At 38.7% G+C, this 15,837-nt stretch overlaps 1 protein-coding gene and 1 pseudogene across 1 annotated transcript; both read left to right on the top strand.

Moving 5' to 3' along the window:
• The first annotated feature begins 10,203 nt into the window (after positions 1–10,203).
• Positions 10,204–10,590, top strand: LOC103945793. Its single transcript, XM_048576754.1, has one exon. It carries the CDS (start codon positions 10,204–10,206, stop codon positions 10,588–10,590), a length of 387 nt encoding a protein of 128 aa, XP_048432711.1.
• A 2,722-nt stretch (positions 10,591–13,312) lies between these two features.
• LOC125473630 lies at positions 13,313–15,499 on the top strand (annotated as a pseudogene).
• The last annotated feature ends 338 nt before the right edge of the window (positions 15,500–15,837 follow it).

Below are 15,837 nucleotides of genomic sequence, written 5' to 3'. Positions count from 1 at the left end.
TACAATTCACGAATCTCCAGGATCCTCACAAAGAGGATCCGGATTCCTTTCAAGGTGACCCAATGAAAATTGAAACAAATGTGTTGATAACGTTGGCGTATCTAGCTAATGATGGTGTGTGTGAGTGGGACTAACAATGCCTCATGTGGTACCAAAACTATGGAGAAAATTATATTTTTCAGGCAAAATAATAACAGTTTTATTAGCATTAGTATAAACTTAAAATAGAGTATCTTAGATAAATCCTAATGATTCCCAAACAAAATGGATTCCAAAACAAAAAAACAAGGCCAACTTGGCCAATCTAATAGCAACAATATCGGCGGATCTTTGGATGTGACTACCATGATAACACATCCAGCACTCCAAGGCCAAAAGTACTTCAATCTCGGCAACTAGAATTTCAATCACATCATAACTCGCTTCATGAGAGACTCTATGTACAAAATTGCCAACAAAACGAGTAAAGGAACACTATTTACATACAAGCAACGCCAACTTAAAAAAGGAACTGCAAAAGAACCAATTAGTGACGATTACAAGAATGACTCTACACTCAAAACTACCAACGAAGTCATCAATTGCATTACGATAAGTTGTACCAACGCGATCATGAGACATGAAATAAAGACTTAAGCTCAAAAAGACAAATATAACATGGACGAAAACCGCATTATAATCTAGAAAACCCACATCATAAAAATTCAACTTTATCTCTTGCCAAACCCACATGGAATGAGATCATCTTTGGATCCCTTCCACCAAATCCACCCAATCAATCTATCCGGGCCTTTGAAATTTGATCAAATTGCTACAAACAAAGGCCCCTTTAAAAGTTATAATAACTTTAGCTGTTGGATCAAATTTCAAGGGTCTGGATTAGGTGATTGGGTAAATGTGGTGGAAAGGATCCATAGAGGATCCCCTTCCAACCCACACTACCCAAAACAACCACAGATGGGAGATTTTGAGAGAACGATTGGATTGAAAAAGGACAAAAAAATAATTGATTAAGAACTCAAGTATAAAAAAAACACTTACAGAGGCACTTCAGCCTCCCTTTAACTAGTATTGTGTGATTTACACGCGTTAGGAATCTAACCCAAAATGTACACGAATAAAATATAAGTCTGAAATTCATTTTCAATCAATGAATCATCCCGTAGCGGTTATAGGATGACCATTATTTAGGGGTGGGCACGGTTCGGTTCGGCTTGGTTCCACTCATGGAACCGAAATTGAAAAATTTCAACGGTTTGGTTCGGTGCGGTTCTACTTAAATTTATTACTAAAACCGTACGGTTCGGTTCATGACGGTTCCGATTTGGTTCATGCCGGTTTACAGTTCTAACCAAAATTATATATATGTTTTTTCTAATTTTCTACTTCTAATACCAAACACATTTCAACCACAAATTCAAGTAAATTTGAGTTTCCACTACTAGATCTATAAGATTGGTGACCGGAGGATAGAAAGTGTGCATATAAATATAAATCAAAAGATAGAAGGGCTCATTATTAAGACCAAACTATGGATCTTAAACTAAAACTAAAATGTACATAATGTATAATATACTGGAAAAGAATGGAGAAAAATAATGTTGGGGGAGAAAAGTGATAAAACAACAAAGGAGGGGGAGAGAAGTGAAGAAAAATATTGGCTTATGCACGGGGTCTTCTTGGAAAAATGTCTTATTTATATAAAAATAATAATAAAACAATCTATTTATATTAAAAGCAATTCAATTCGGTTCCTCCGGTTCTTAATATTTCCAAATCGAAATCGGAATCGTTTGAAACGGTTCGATTCGATTTTTGTTCCGATTTTGACTTTTTTGGTCAACAAGATTTTTTACGATTTTTTTTTATCACGGTTCGATTCGATTTTCCGTTTTGGCGGTTTTTATGCCCACCCCTACCGTTATTCAATGTATAAAAATCATAAGTGCCAAACCTTCTTGTGTAGAGTTTTTTTTGAAAGATTATTTTCGTGGGTGTTGTAGAACAGTGGATGTCCACTCAAAGAATAAAATATTGGGCCCTTCCACTGTCACATCCCGGCCAGGGGTGGATCACTTCCCGGTCCCGCTTCACCACCGTAGCACGATATTGTCCGCTTTGGGCTTACCATTCCCTCACGGTTTTGTTTTTAGGAACTCACGAGCATCTTTCCAGTGGGTCACCCATCATGGGATTGCTCTAGCCCCCTTCTCGCTTAACTTCGGAGTTCATACGGAACCTAAAGCCAGTGAGCTCCCAAAACGCTTCGTGCTAGGTAGGAATGGGAATATACATATAAGGATCACTCCCCTGGGCGATGTGGGATGTCACAATCCACCCCCCTTAGGGGCCCGACGTCCTCGTTGGCACACCACAGCCAGGGTTAGGCTCTGATACCAAATTGTCACATCTCGGCCCTGGGCTGATCACTTCCCGGGCTCGCTCCACCACTGTAGCACGATATTGTCCGCTTTGGGCTTACCATTCCCTCACAGTTTTATTTTTGGGAACTCACGAGCAACTTCCCAGTGGGTCACCCATCATGTGATTGCTCTAGCCCCCTTCTCGCTTAACTTCGGAGTTCATACGGAACCCGAAGCCAGTGAGCTCTCAAAAGGCTTCGTGCTAGGTAGGGATGGGAATATACATATAAGGATCACTCTCCTGGACGATGTGGGATGTCACATCCACTGTTTGCCGAAGCTTGCCTTAGGCTCAAAAAGACAAATCTAACATGGACGAAAGCCGCACTATAATCTAGATAACCCACATCATAAAAATTCAACTTCATCTCTTGCCAAACCCACACGGAAAGGGATCCCTTCAACCAAATCCACCCAATTAAAATTTGATCAAATGGCTACAAACAGGAGCCCCTTTAAAAGTTATAATAACTTTAGTCGTTGGATCAAATTTCAAGGGTCAGGATTAGGTGATTGGGTGGATTTGGTGGAAGGGATCCGAAGAGGATCTCTTGCCAACCCACACTACCCAAAACAACCACAGATGGGAGATTTTGAGTGAACGATTGGTTTGAAAAAGGACAAAAAAATAATTGATTGAGAACTCAAATATAAGCAAGCTTAGGCACGAACTCAATCACCACAAAAGGGACTAAAAGAATTAGTATGTCATTAATGTGATAAAATAAAATCACTCAGTGGCTTAGGCACAACAGTTTACTATTTGGTGATCAGAAAAAGACTTACAGAGGCACTTTAGCCTCCTCTCAACTAGTATTGTGTGATTTACACTCGTCAGAAATCTAACCCAAAATACACGCAAATAAAATATGAGTATGAAATTTGTTTTCAATCAGTGGGTCATCCCGTAGCGATTATAGGATGACCGTTATTCAAAGTTTAAAATCACAAATGCTAGACCAATTCTAGTGTTGAGTTTTTGTTGTAAGATTATTTTCGTGGGGGTAATGATATTAAAATCATGCACAGATCACACAGAAGACAATCCTATCTTACCTACACGTTGCATCGAACAAGTCAAGGGTCTAAACCAACCATGTCATTAGTAATCAAAATTCGTCAAGAAAAATGTGGGACTGCGCGATTTAACCTTTTGGTCGTTCTTTAGTAAATTGTGTATACACAAGAAAACATTATGGGATAAGTTTAAATAATAAGTCTAGAGCCATGTAGAAAGTAGTCGAAGAAATATCACACTTTTCACGGATCGGCTTCATACTCCTTAATTTAACATTTGACTAATGAGTTTATAATATTAAAAATAGCAAATTATAATATCAAACGACGTGGCATATGCGGGTTCATATGTTAATTATTTGGATTACAGATCCTTTTCGGATCTAAAAAAATTGAACATAAGGATCAAATGATCCAGACCGTTGAAATTTGATCTAACGGTCACAATTATGATAACTTTTAAAATGATACCTTGTTTGTAGCTGTTGAATCAAATTTCAACAATCTGAATCATTTAATCTTTAGACTCAATTTTTTTTTTTTTAAATCCAAAAAGAATTTGTACTCAATTATTTGAGGATTCTTTCAGGGTGATCCAACAACGTGAAAATTGAAACAAAGGTGTTAGATTAAGTTGCAAGTGTATCTAGCTAATGACGGTGTGTGTGAGCGTGACCCACAAGACTCATTATTTTATGAATTCTGATCCTCTGCATGTTTTTTTCCCTACCACACTATTTTGTTGAGGAGAAATGGTAAGGGGCTCCCTCATTCGAACCACCAACTCTGCTTTGGTATACATTTTCATCGGCATCAAAAGTATGCTATTGCCTCAATGCCTCATGTGGTACCAAGATTATGGGGAAAAGGAGTTTTTTGAGGCAAAACGATAATGGTTTGATTAGCATTTTTTTAAAAGAGTACAAACTTCAAATAGAGTATCCTAGATCAAATTCGAGTGATCTTTAAACAAATAGTTCTAAAACAAAAAATAAGGTCAACTTGACCAATCTAATAGCTACCATATCAGTGGATCTTCCAGTGTGACTAGCATGATAACACATCTAGCACTCCAAAGCCAAAAGTACTTTAATCTCGGCAACTGAAAATTCAATCACTTCAAATCCGCCTCATGAGAAACTCGACACATAAAATTGCCAGCAAAACCAGTAAAGAGCACTGTTTACATATACAAGCAACACCAACTTCAAAGAGGAACTGCAAAAGAAACAAATAGTAACCGTTATAATAATAACTCTAGCACAAAACTACGAATAAAGCTATCAGTTGCATCACAGTAAACCCCATCAACATCACCATGAGACATAAAAGAAAGACACAAGCTCAAAAAGGCAAATTTCAAATGGACGAAAGCCGCAGTATACCTAGACAACCCACACCATAAAAATTCAGCTCCATCTCTTGCCACACCCCCACACTATCCAAACAACCATAGAGGGAAGATTTTGGGAGACAAAATGGATTGAAAAAAGGACAAAAAATTAAGTGACAGAGAACTCAAATCTAAGCAAGTTTAGACACAAACTTAATCATCACAAAAGGGACTACAATGATTAGTATGTCATCAATGTGTGATAAAAAATTACTTGGTAGCTTCGCCACAACAGTTTACCTTTTGAGGATCGAAAAGATTCACAGAGGCATTTCAACCTCTCATCGACCATTATTATGTGATACACATGCGTTAAGAATCTAACCCAAAACATACCGTGTATGATGTATAAGTATGAAATTCGTTTTCAATCATTAGATCATCCCTTAGCGCGGGGCAAATGATATTTTTTCAGTAGGTCATCCCTTACAGGAATTGTCCCCGATGTATAAAAATCACGAGCGCTAGACCAATTCCAGGTGTTTTTTTTTTGTAAGGTTATTTTCGTGGGGGCAATGATATTAAAATTATGCACACATCACACAGAAGACAATCCCATCTTACTTGCATGTTGCAACGAACAGATAAGTAAAGAGTCCAAATCAACCATGTCACAAAATAATAAATCTTCAAAATAATCAAAATTCGACAAACGTCTAGAAAAACGGGGGATTGAGCAGTTTTACTATTTTGTCATCCTCAATTAAATTGTCATTTTTAAGATTTATGAAAAGGAAAGGGTATTTTTAAGGGAAGAGGATCCTCTCCTGAGCTCAGGATGAGGATCCTCTTCATCAGGTCATTCAGATCGTTCAAATTTAATTTAACGACTTTAAACAGGAGGGTCTTCTAAAAGTTATAATAATTGCAACCGTTGAATTAAATTTGAATGATCCTGATGGCTTGGTGAGGAGGATCCCCATCCTGGTAGACCTGGCAATTTCTTACATGACCCGTTAACACGACACGTAAACAACACGAAAATAATAGGTTTCGGGTCAACACGATAACTAATCGGGTCATTATCGGGTCACACGATAATAACCCTTTAATAATGGGTTCTTAATAGGTTTACACGAGAATTGACACACCTCGACCCAGAAAGTCCACTTGGACCCTGAATCGAGTTGTGCTGACCGACACCTGGAAGGTGACGAAGCCATAAAATGTGATAGTGTATAAAAAGTGAATAAATTTGAATCTAAAAGTGTCTAAGTACCAGAGTGCGCTACGAGTGGGAGCGAACCCATTTCACACGCGATGTCAGAGCATAAGTAAGGTACAGTAGTGTGGGTAAGAATCATACCTTCAAAATATCCATCAATACTAAGATTCGCCACAGATTCTTGTCGATACAAACTTAGCAGCTAAAACCTGGAGGGCACCAAACAGAAGGTGTGAGTAAGCAATAAAATCAAGCTTCCCAAAGTTATTACCTCTCTAAAAGTAATGCCCCTAAATGTAAAACCCGTATCGTTTTCCATAAGACAGTACAACATATATACATATATCCAAACCATACTCAGAAATGATCAAAACCACGGTTTGTCATCAACTCCACCATACATTAATAAGTAGGCCAAATGAACTAATTTGATACAAAGTGATATATCAGTCAGAGTTATCTAAAATGACATGTACAACTTATCCATAACTCATCAATCATGGCTAGCATATAAGTTAGAGTCACTTATAGTGACCTGTACGACTTATCCATATCTTATCAATCCTGGATAGCATATAAGTCGGAGTCACCTATAGTGACCTGTACGACTTATCCATATCTCATCAATCCTAGATAGCCAATAGGTCAATAAGTATACCTGCACACGAGTCGGAACCACCTAAAGTGGTCTGTACGACAGGACTGGGTGTAAATAAATACGCTCAAGTGCTACGATCACATGAAGACTGGGCGAATAATCGCGGGTCACCTACGAGTCGGAACCACCTAAAGTGGTCTGTACGACAGGACTGTGCACCTACCTTGAATCCAAGGTGAGCGTAAGGTGCGGGAGGTGAATATCACGTGAAGGACTGTGCCCTGGCCACGGGCAGGAGCACTAACACCGGGGTGCGGGTTTATGAGCTCTCAATGCATCTCAATATAACATGTGGAACTCATGGCAACCAGTACGACAGTATCGAAGTTGCCTAACACATAACTGTAGTCATGCTATAACTCAATCGATTCAACTAATACCATAAACTCACCTGAACTTACCTGGGTGTCCTGAGTTTACCCTTGCACTTGAAAGCATTCCCAATAATTATATGCAAGTAATATACATATGGATATACCATAATGCAATCTAATACTCAACCATGTCGTAGCATTTTCAATTATAAACAATACAGTGAGAAGTGTACAATCAATAATGCCCTACTCCCAAACTACTTATTTTCAGGGATAATTATCCATGACAACCCAAATAACATTAATTTAACATACTAATTCATAAAACTAAAACTTGCCTTTACCAATTTCCTTCGCATTACTCAATTTCCCAAGCAAGGCTTTTGTCTCAAATATTTTATGACTGCATCTAACATCTCGTTAGACTGCCTACGTACCCTAGACAGGAATCAAGCCATTCGTAGTTCATATAGGTACTTCAAGCATTCACAATAATTATACGAAGGTAATATACCTAATCAATTTAAAAGTGTCGATAGAACTCTCAACAATATGTACGATAAAAAGGAAAAGATCCACTCACCTGGAGTCCATGCTATGATTCTCTAGCGCACACATCGAGGCGTCCTGAATGATTGGTCCCTGTGACCAATTATCAAATCACATCTCAGAACTCTTATCCGAAGAATACGTAATTCACATAAAACACAACCTCAACGACATTCTAAAATAGTTTGAGATTGATTGACCACAAGTCAACTGTCGATCAAAGATCGACGGTAGGGTTTACAACCCTGTATAACTTGACCCGGAAGATCCGCATATCAGATTTCCAATCCGCAACTCCCAACGATCCACAATATGTTTCTAGAATAACATATTAAAATTTCATTACGATCCAACGGTCAGATCTCCGCCAATTGCCTAAAACAAGTGGCCATGAACATTTATTTTACTAACTTACAAATCCAATTAAGGAAGATCCGTAAGTCGGATTCCCGATCCATAAATTCCTATGATCTTTAAATATTACGTATTATAATGTACCCAATTTTGGTGACGATCCAACGGTCAGATCATCGATTCACATTCTTATCAAGTAACGTATCGTAACGAATTTAGGTTCCAACTATCAACCTACGTCATTCAAATGAAAAAAACTGAATTCAAGACATTTGACATAGCCTAAAAATAGCATTGGCTGCCCACTGGCCACGCGCCGCCTCACACGCCGCCGCGGGTGGCGGTCGGCCACCCCGACTCGCCGGAAAATCCAACTATTTCCAAAAATTCTCAAACTTCACAGAAATGAAGATCTCAGTGAGTGGAACAACTTTCATACCTACCACGAAGTCCAAAAGTGGACAGAAGATGGTCAATTTTGCCCACAAAGCCGGCGGGTGCCTAAAACTTCCCGACGTCGATTTGTTGTCTACGGTGGTCCAACGGGGTCAAGGTTGGTTGGGTTTTGCTCCTGGGATGATGTGCTACAAAGCCCAAGTGGTGGCATCCGCCATCGCTTTGCCGATTTGCCGGAAAATCGAAAAGGGTGGCCGGAGCACCATTGATTTTCGTCAACTTTCGTGGCCTCAAACCGCCCCATACGATGGTTAATCAAGGTGGTTCTTGGGTGGGTTTTGTAGAGGGGAATGAGAGCTTCAAGATGGTGGTGGTGGCATCGAAAAAACTCCACCGGAGTTGGCCGGAATCGGGCTTGGAAGCTGGACCCGCGGTGGGTGCGGGTGGACGGCAACCACTTCCTTTTTTTTTTTTTTTTTCTTTCTTTCCTCCCTCCATTTCTGATTGGGCTCCCCCCACAAAGTGGGGATTTAATTTAAATAAACACTAAACCTTGAATAACCTATTTCGAACGTCCGTAACTATACCGTTATAATCCGGACTCGCAAACGGCTTTCGCCTATACGTTCGTACCAAAGAGTACTACAAGGATATGCTTAAAGAATAAGTCTCACATCTCTCAAGTCGATGGTCAACGGAAGTCAAAGTCCTTGCCTCTAGGGTAATTTCGTAAATTCACGCTTTTAAAATAAAATAAAAACGTAAAATTTGGAATGGGTTATCACAAGAATGACACGTGGGTAACCTGTTTCGACACGATAAAAAAAATTATTTGATGATTTTAATTTTTTAAACTACTAAAAAAAACTTACTATAAAATACAATAGATATAATGAATATGTATATATTGTTTATTAATTATTATTCTATATAAATTTTAAAATTTAAGTTTTATTTATTTATTTATTTTTATAGTGTATTATAGGCAAAGATTGAGATTAAAAATCATAAAACACATTAAAAATAAAAATATCATGTAATTTAAAAAAACACCAAACACATTAAAAAAATTATAATAATTAATTTACATGTGCGAAAAATATGAAAAAAATATGCAAATGCTCGTAGTCGCATCCTTTACGTTTTGAGGATGGGTATATGATCGTTTGAATTTTTAAAACCATACAAATTCTCATGAATAGTATTTTTAAAGGAGTTCAAAATAAACGTTTAAGGCCATCTCTAACCGAGGGCTGGCCAGAAGGCTCGTTTTAGCTCTCTGGCCCTCCAAGATCCTCCAAGATATTAATATTTTAATGAACAGTACATGACCATATTTGCCTCCGCCTGCAACCGAGGGCCAGGGGCCAGAGGGCTTATTTTAGCCCTATCACAAAAAACCATCTCCAACCGAGGGCCAAAGGACCATAGGGTCAAATATAATTTATTATTTAAAAACTACAACTTAAATTCAAATCCAATGGCTAAGTGACGTCAGCATGATGTCAGCTAGTCATTGGTAGCTGATATCATGCTGACGTTAGCTAGCCGTTAGATTTGAATTTTTCTTTTACTATAAATAGGGTGGATATTGGGTTATAATTCACACAACTTTGAATTCAATCTTTTTCAATTCAAGTTTGCAATGAGTTCCAACTTTGGATCCTCTTCGAATTCTAACTGGGGGTCCTCATCTAGTTCCAAATTGGTAGCAAAATGGGCGCAAATGAGACGAGAAGATGAGGAGTTTAATGAAGAAGTTCAAGTAAGGCGCAATAAACAAAACATAGCAGCAGCCATGGCTGCGGCCATGGTGTGTCAGCCAACTGAGAAACAACCTCAAGGGTGGCCCTAATGCTGGTTGCTTTTACAAATCACGAAACAGAGCGATATCGCATGCCAATCTGATGAACAACTACTTCAACCCCAACTCGATGTACACAGAAGAGGATTTCAAACGTCGCTTCCAGATGAGGCGTCATGTCTTCGAGCGTTTACTTCGTGATGTCCAGCAGGTCAATCCATACTTTCGACAGAAGCGAGACAGAGCAGGCCGCCATGGTTTCTCACCTCATCAGAAGGTTACTGTTGCACTCCGAATGATGGCCTATGGTTCCCTAGCTGATTCGATGGATGAAACCTATGGTATGTCTGAGTTTACATGCCTTGATACTCTTGAACAATTTTGTGACACAATCGTTCAGGTTTACAAAGACGAGTACCTCCGCGAGCCAAATCAAGAACATCTGAATCGGCTCATTCGCAAAGCTGAAGACAGTGGGTTTCCGGGCATGATAGGGTCATTAGATTGCATGCATTGAGATTGAAAGAACTGTCCCACTGGATGGTAAGGAGGCTTTAGCGGAAGGTCGAGAAAACCAACTGTTGTGTTATAGGTGGTTGCCTCATATGACACATGGATTTGGCATGCTTTCTTTGGAGTCCCTGGATCCCAAAATGACATTACAGTTCTTGGGCATTGACCTCTCTTCAATAACTTGACGAAAGGTAAAATACCTCAACTTGACTACTACATTAACAACCGTCAACACAATATGGGGTATTACTTGGCAGATGGCATCTACCCAAAGTGGGCGACACTTGTCCAAGTAATTCTAAACCCTAGGAATGACGCAGAAAAGTTGTTTACCTTACACCAAGAGGCATACCGGAAAGCTTTCGATATTCTACAAGCACGGTGGAAGCAAGAGGGTGGAGTCGAGAAAATTTCGACTCCATCATGATGTCTTGCATCATATTACACAATATGATAGTGGAGGATGAGCGAGATGGGTATATTGATGGAGAGTCCGATGACGACCAAGAAGATCCAAATAGGTCAAGAAGGGCTCGTGTAAAAATATATGATGGACCTAATTTGCCTTTCAATCCAAGAATTGGTAGTATCTCTATAAATGAGTACATGAGGTGCTATAGAATGATACATTCTCGTGCCACAAACAAGCACCTACAACAGGATCTTGTTGCACATCTTTGGGCCAAAAGAAGCATGGAGTGGGCGTTTAAGTTTTATGTTGTTAAATGTTTTTTTAAAATGTTATTTAAGTTTCATGTTGTTAAATGTTTTTTTTTATGTTGTATAATTTGTATGTTGATTAATGTTATTTAATGTTGTTTCATATTGTTTAATGTTGTTTCATGTTACTTAATTTAATTTAATGTTGTATAATGGCTTAGGAAGTTATAGGAAAAAAATATGAAACAAATTTTGTGAAATAGAAGTTATAGGATAAAAATAGAATTTAAAATAAAATAAAGCAAATTTTGTGAAATAGAAGTTATAGGAAAAAATGGAATTTAAAAAAAAAAGAAACAAATTTTGTTAAATAAAAGTTATAGGAAAAAAATAGAATTTAAAAAAATAGAAGTTATAGGAAAAAATTTGTAAATGAAAAAAAAAATTCAAATGCAACGGCTTGCTGACGTTAGTTAGCCATTGCATTTGAATTTTTTTCTTAAGCATTCCTGTCAGTTATAACCGGCAGGAAAGCTGATTATTTTTGCCAGCCCTCCAGCCCTCTCCGATTCCGTGAGGCCTTCTAGCCTAGCCCTCGGTTGGAGACGATTTTCGGACTATTTTTGACCTTCTAGCTCTCTGGACCCTTCGGTTGGAGATGGCCTAAGTACTTTGAATGTCTCATTTTTCTATCTTTTGAAAAGTACTTTTAGAAAAGTAAGCAATCACGTCATTCTTAATTAAATTGTCATTTTGAAGAGTTTTAAAAAGGAAAGCGTAATTTCAAGTATTTTGAATGTGTTACTATTTTTATATTTTGACTTTGTAAAGATAGATAGATAGAATATAAACAACAGTATTTTTGAACAACATTTTTGCTAAATTATTATGAGGTTAAACTCATTCCCTTTCCTTTAGTGTAGAAAATATTGTTTTTTCCAAAAAAAGAAGAAGGTATTTTTGAAAAGTAATCAATCATGTCATTAACAAGCGAGAAAAGTCTTTCATAAGCTACATAACGTAGTACCAATATGAGTAATTGCTTTAAAGAAATCACAAATGAAGCAGCCCAAGGAGAGCACCAAAGTAGCAGTTGCTGCCTTCTCTAAATGTTCCCTCTGTTATTCCCCAAATAAACTCTTAAACTAACCGGGTTTTGTTTTCATGTAGTGGAAACATAATAACTCGTAAATAACTAACCATTTATATTATTACACTTATTAATTATGATTCAAAAATAAAATTAAATATATGCGGGTCGGTTTGGTTAACCGCACCCTAAAAATTTTGGGAACCGATTAAGGTCGGTGCGATTTGGTTTAGCCACCGAAAATGGGAACCGATTAAGGTCGATGCGGTTTCGTTAATGGGTCAACCCGTTCAACACCCGTTAAATAACGGGTCATTTTGGGTGAACCCGCGAAACCCGTTAACACCTGTTATTGAGGGCTTTTGTGTAATTTCAACAGTCAATAATGAAACCCTCACTTTGTCTCCTAGAAGTTTTTGGTGGGGGAAGGAGATGAAATGCAGAATGTGCTCTCCAGGTGTTTGATGAAATGACCTTGTGAAGATGGAAGGTCATGTCGTCGACTTCGGCGACAATGTCACTTGGCAATCCAGTGGTGCAAAACCTGCAAAGACGAGATTTTGTAGCGAGTTGTGGCGAATTGGTGCATTGTTTTCAAATGGGTCTCCGACAGAAAAATCGAAAAGGTGAGGTTTTTAAATTGAATATGACCATTGAACTCACCATGCTTGGCCTTTGGAGCTTGATTTCTCAGCTGCCGCCGTCGCCACCGCTGATATGTATCTGCCTCTTGAGCCCCTTTCGATTAGGAAATCAGAAACCCAAATCCATGAAAGAGATGAATGGGGAAAGGGATTGACTTCAGTTCACTGAAACAACTAAGAGACTGAAGGAATAAAAGGAAGGTTGATGGGAATGGAAGAGTGGAAGAGTGGAAGAAATTGGGTGGTTGTGATATTCTGTGATAATCAATTCAGCATCTGGAGAGGGGGACAAGAGAAACAACGAAAGAAAAAAGAAAAAAAAAAGTTAACGGGTGAAACGGAAGAAATGGGTGACCCGTTAACTTAACGGGTTGAATTCGGAAGACTCGTTAACTTAACGGATTGGGTTCGGCTGACCCGTTAAATTAACGGGTCGGGTTGAACCCGCCCCGTTTACAGGTCTACTTACTCCTATAAATACGTGTGTGCATGACAAGGCGATAAATCAACTTAAGCCTTTACTCAGTTCAGTAAGAATCATTTTGCCTCTAGCTTTCTAATGATAGTTGCAAAAATGGATTCTCTCCCTTATGCAAACTCTATCACTGCTGGTCTGTTCACAGTAATCATCGTGTTCTATTACTTATCTTGAAGATGGAGAGCTGCCAATCACAAGGGCAAGTTATCACCACCAGAAGCCAAGGGTGGATGGCCTATATTTGGTCACCTTCATTCGCTCGGAGGCTCCACACCTCCTCACATAACTTTGGGAGCCATGGTGGACAAGTACGGACCCATTTTCACTGTCCACCTTGGCGTCCAACCGTCGTTGGTGATAAGCAGCAGTGAGATCGCAAAAGAATGCTACACAACCAACGACTTGAGCATACTCTCTCGCCCAAAGATGGTGGTTGTAGATCACGTTAGCTACAACTATGCCATGTTTGGGTTCGGACCACCTGGACCCTATTGGCGAGAAATTCGCAAGATCGTTACCTTGGAGTTGCTCTCAGTCCGGAACGTTGAGCTGCTCAAGCACGTTCGAGTGTCGGAAGTGGCTACTTTCTTAAAAGAATTGCACGAACTTTGGAGTACAAAGAAAAAGGAGGGCTCGAAAGATGGAGTGGTTGTAGAGCTAAAGCAATGGTTTGCGGACATGATGCTGAACGTTATTCTTACAATGGTGGCCGGAAAGCGGTATTTGGTGGCTGCCGCTGGGGATGAGAAGAAGGAAGCGCGTAGGGTTCAGACTGCATTGAGGGAGTTCTTTGATTATCTGGGCATGTTTTTGTTGGGTGATGCGGTTCCTTATCTGCGGTGGTTGGATTGGGGTGGACATGAGAAGGCAATGAAGAAAAGTGCAACGGAATTGCACGCCATTATTGCAGAGTGGGTTGAAGAGCATAAGCAGAGGAGAGCAAAAGGTGATGCAAAAGCAGAACAGGACTTCATAGATGCGTTGCTTTCTGTGCTTGATGGTGCAGACCTTGGCAGTTTTGATGCTGATACGGTCACCAAAGCCACAAGCTTGGTACGTACATATAATTCATTAATTTTGCAGCACCAAAGGCACAATACTTATAAGCTAATTGCATGGTTTATAAAAAGAAAATGAAATATTAGACAAGAATTTTTTTTTTTTTTTTTGAAAACATATGATTTCCAATTTTATATATGACTCATGCCATATATTTGATGGTAGATAGATTATCTTGTTAGACTGTATGTGTACATCATATGATGTGGCGGTTGATGATTAGATTCTTTCTTTAAAGAATGAAATTCAAATATCAATCATTACATTCTTTGATTTACAAGATGTGATTTAAAAAGATAATCCCTTTAACGCCTAAAGAATATATAAATGTTAATCAAGCAAATATTCCTTGGGCAGACTATTATTGCAGGAGGTGGCGATACCACCATGGTGGCAATGACGTGGGCAATATCGTTATTGCAGAACAACCCTCACGTTATGAAAAAAGCTCTAAACGAACTGGACACCAAAATAGGCAAACAAAGAGTTTGTGAGTGAGGAAGATATAAGCAACTTGGTCTACATCCAAGCTATTGTAAAGGAGACATTATGTTTGTACCCAGGAGGACCATTATCAGGGCCGCGTATATTCACTAAAGATTGCACCATTGCTGGCTACCATATCCAAAAGAGCACCCGGTTCATCCCAAACTTCTGGAAGATCCAAACTGACCCGAAAAATTGGCCTGAGCCATTCGAGTTCAAGCCAGAGAGATTTCTTACCACACACAAGGATGTTGATCTGAAGGGTCACCATTTTCAGTTTATTCCTTTTTCAAGTGGTAGAAGATCATGCCCTAGTTTGGTATTTGGTCTTCAACTGGTGCAATTTACATTGGCTAGTTTTCTGCATGCGTTTGAAATCTCAAACCCATCCAGTGCACCAATTGATATGACAGAGAGTTTTGGAATGACCAACCTTAAGGCAGCTCCACTCAATGTTCTCATCAAACCTCGCTTATCTTTGGAACTCTATGGATAAAAGAAGAAAATATAGAATATTATGTGTGCGATATGAATAAGAGATTTTCGTCGTTATTAGTTATGTATAATTATGTCTCCATCTTTGTAATCGTAAAATCAATAAATCAACTGCCAATGTAAGATACAAAACCTAGCAATAATGAGTGTTTGAGAATGGGCATATTTAGCAATAAAAAAGTACCCCAAAAAAGCCTCTATTTATATTTTCAATTGGGCTATCTTTTGGGTCTGTTGCCTCCTGATTTTTTGTTTTTCAAATTATTTGTAAATAACCCACCCATTTGCCAGTACACAAACAGGACAAATTAAAATAGTCCATCTGCGATTATTATCAAA

Source organism: the organism of the source record quoted next, unplaced genomic scaffold (genome assembly GCF_019419815.1).
Source record: "Pyrus x bretschneideri cultivar Hongxiangsu unplaced genomic scaffold, Pyrus_bretschneideri_v1 Contig90, whole genome shotgun sequence".
NCBI classification, from domain to species: Eukaryota; Viridiplantae; Streptophyta; class Magnoliopsida; order Rosales; family Rosaceae; genus Pyrus; species Pyrus x bretschneideri.
The sequence above is the reverse complement of the archived record's forward strand: the minus strand, read 5'-3'. Positions and strand labels throughout refer to the sequence as shown.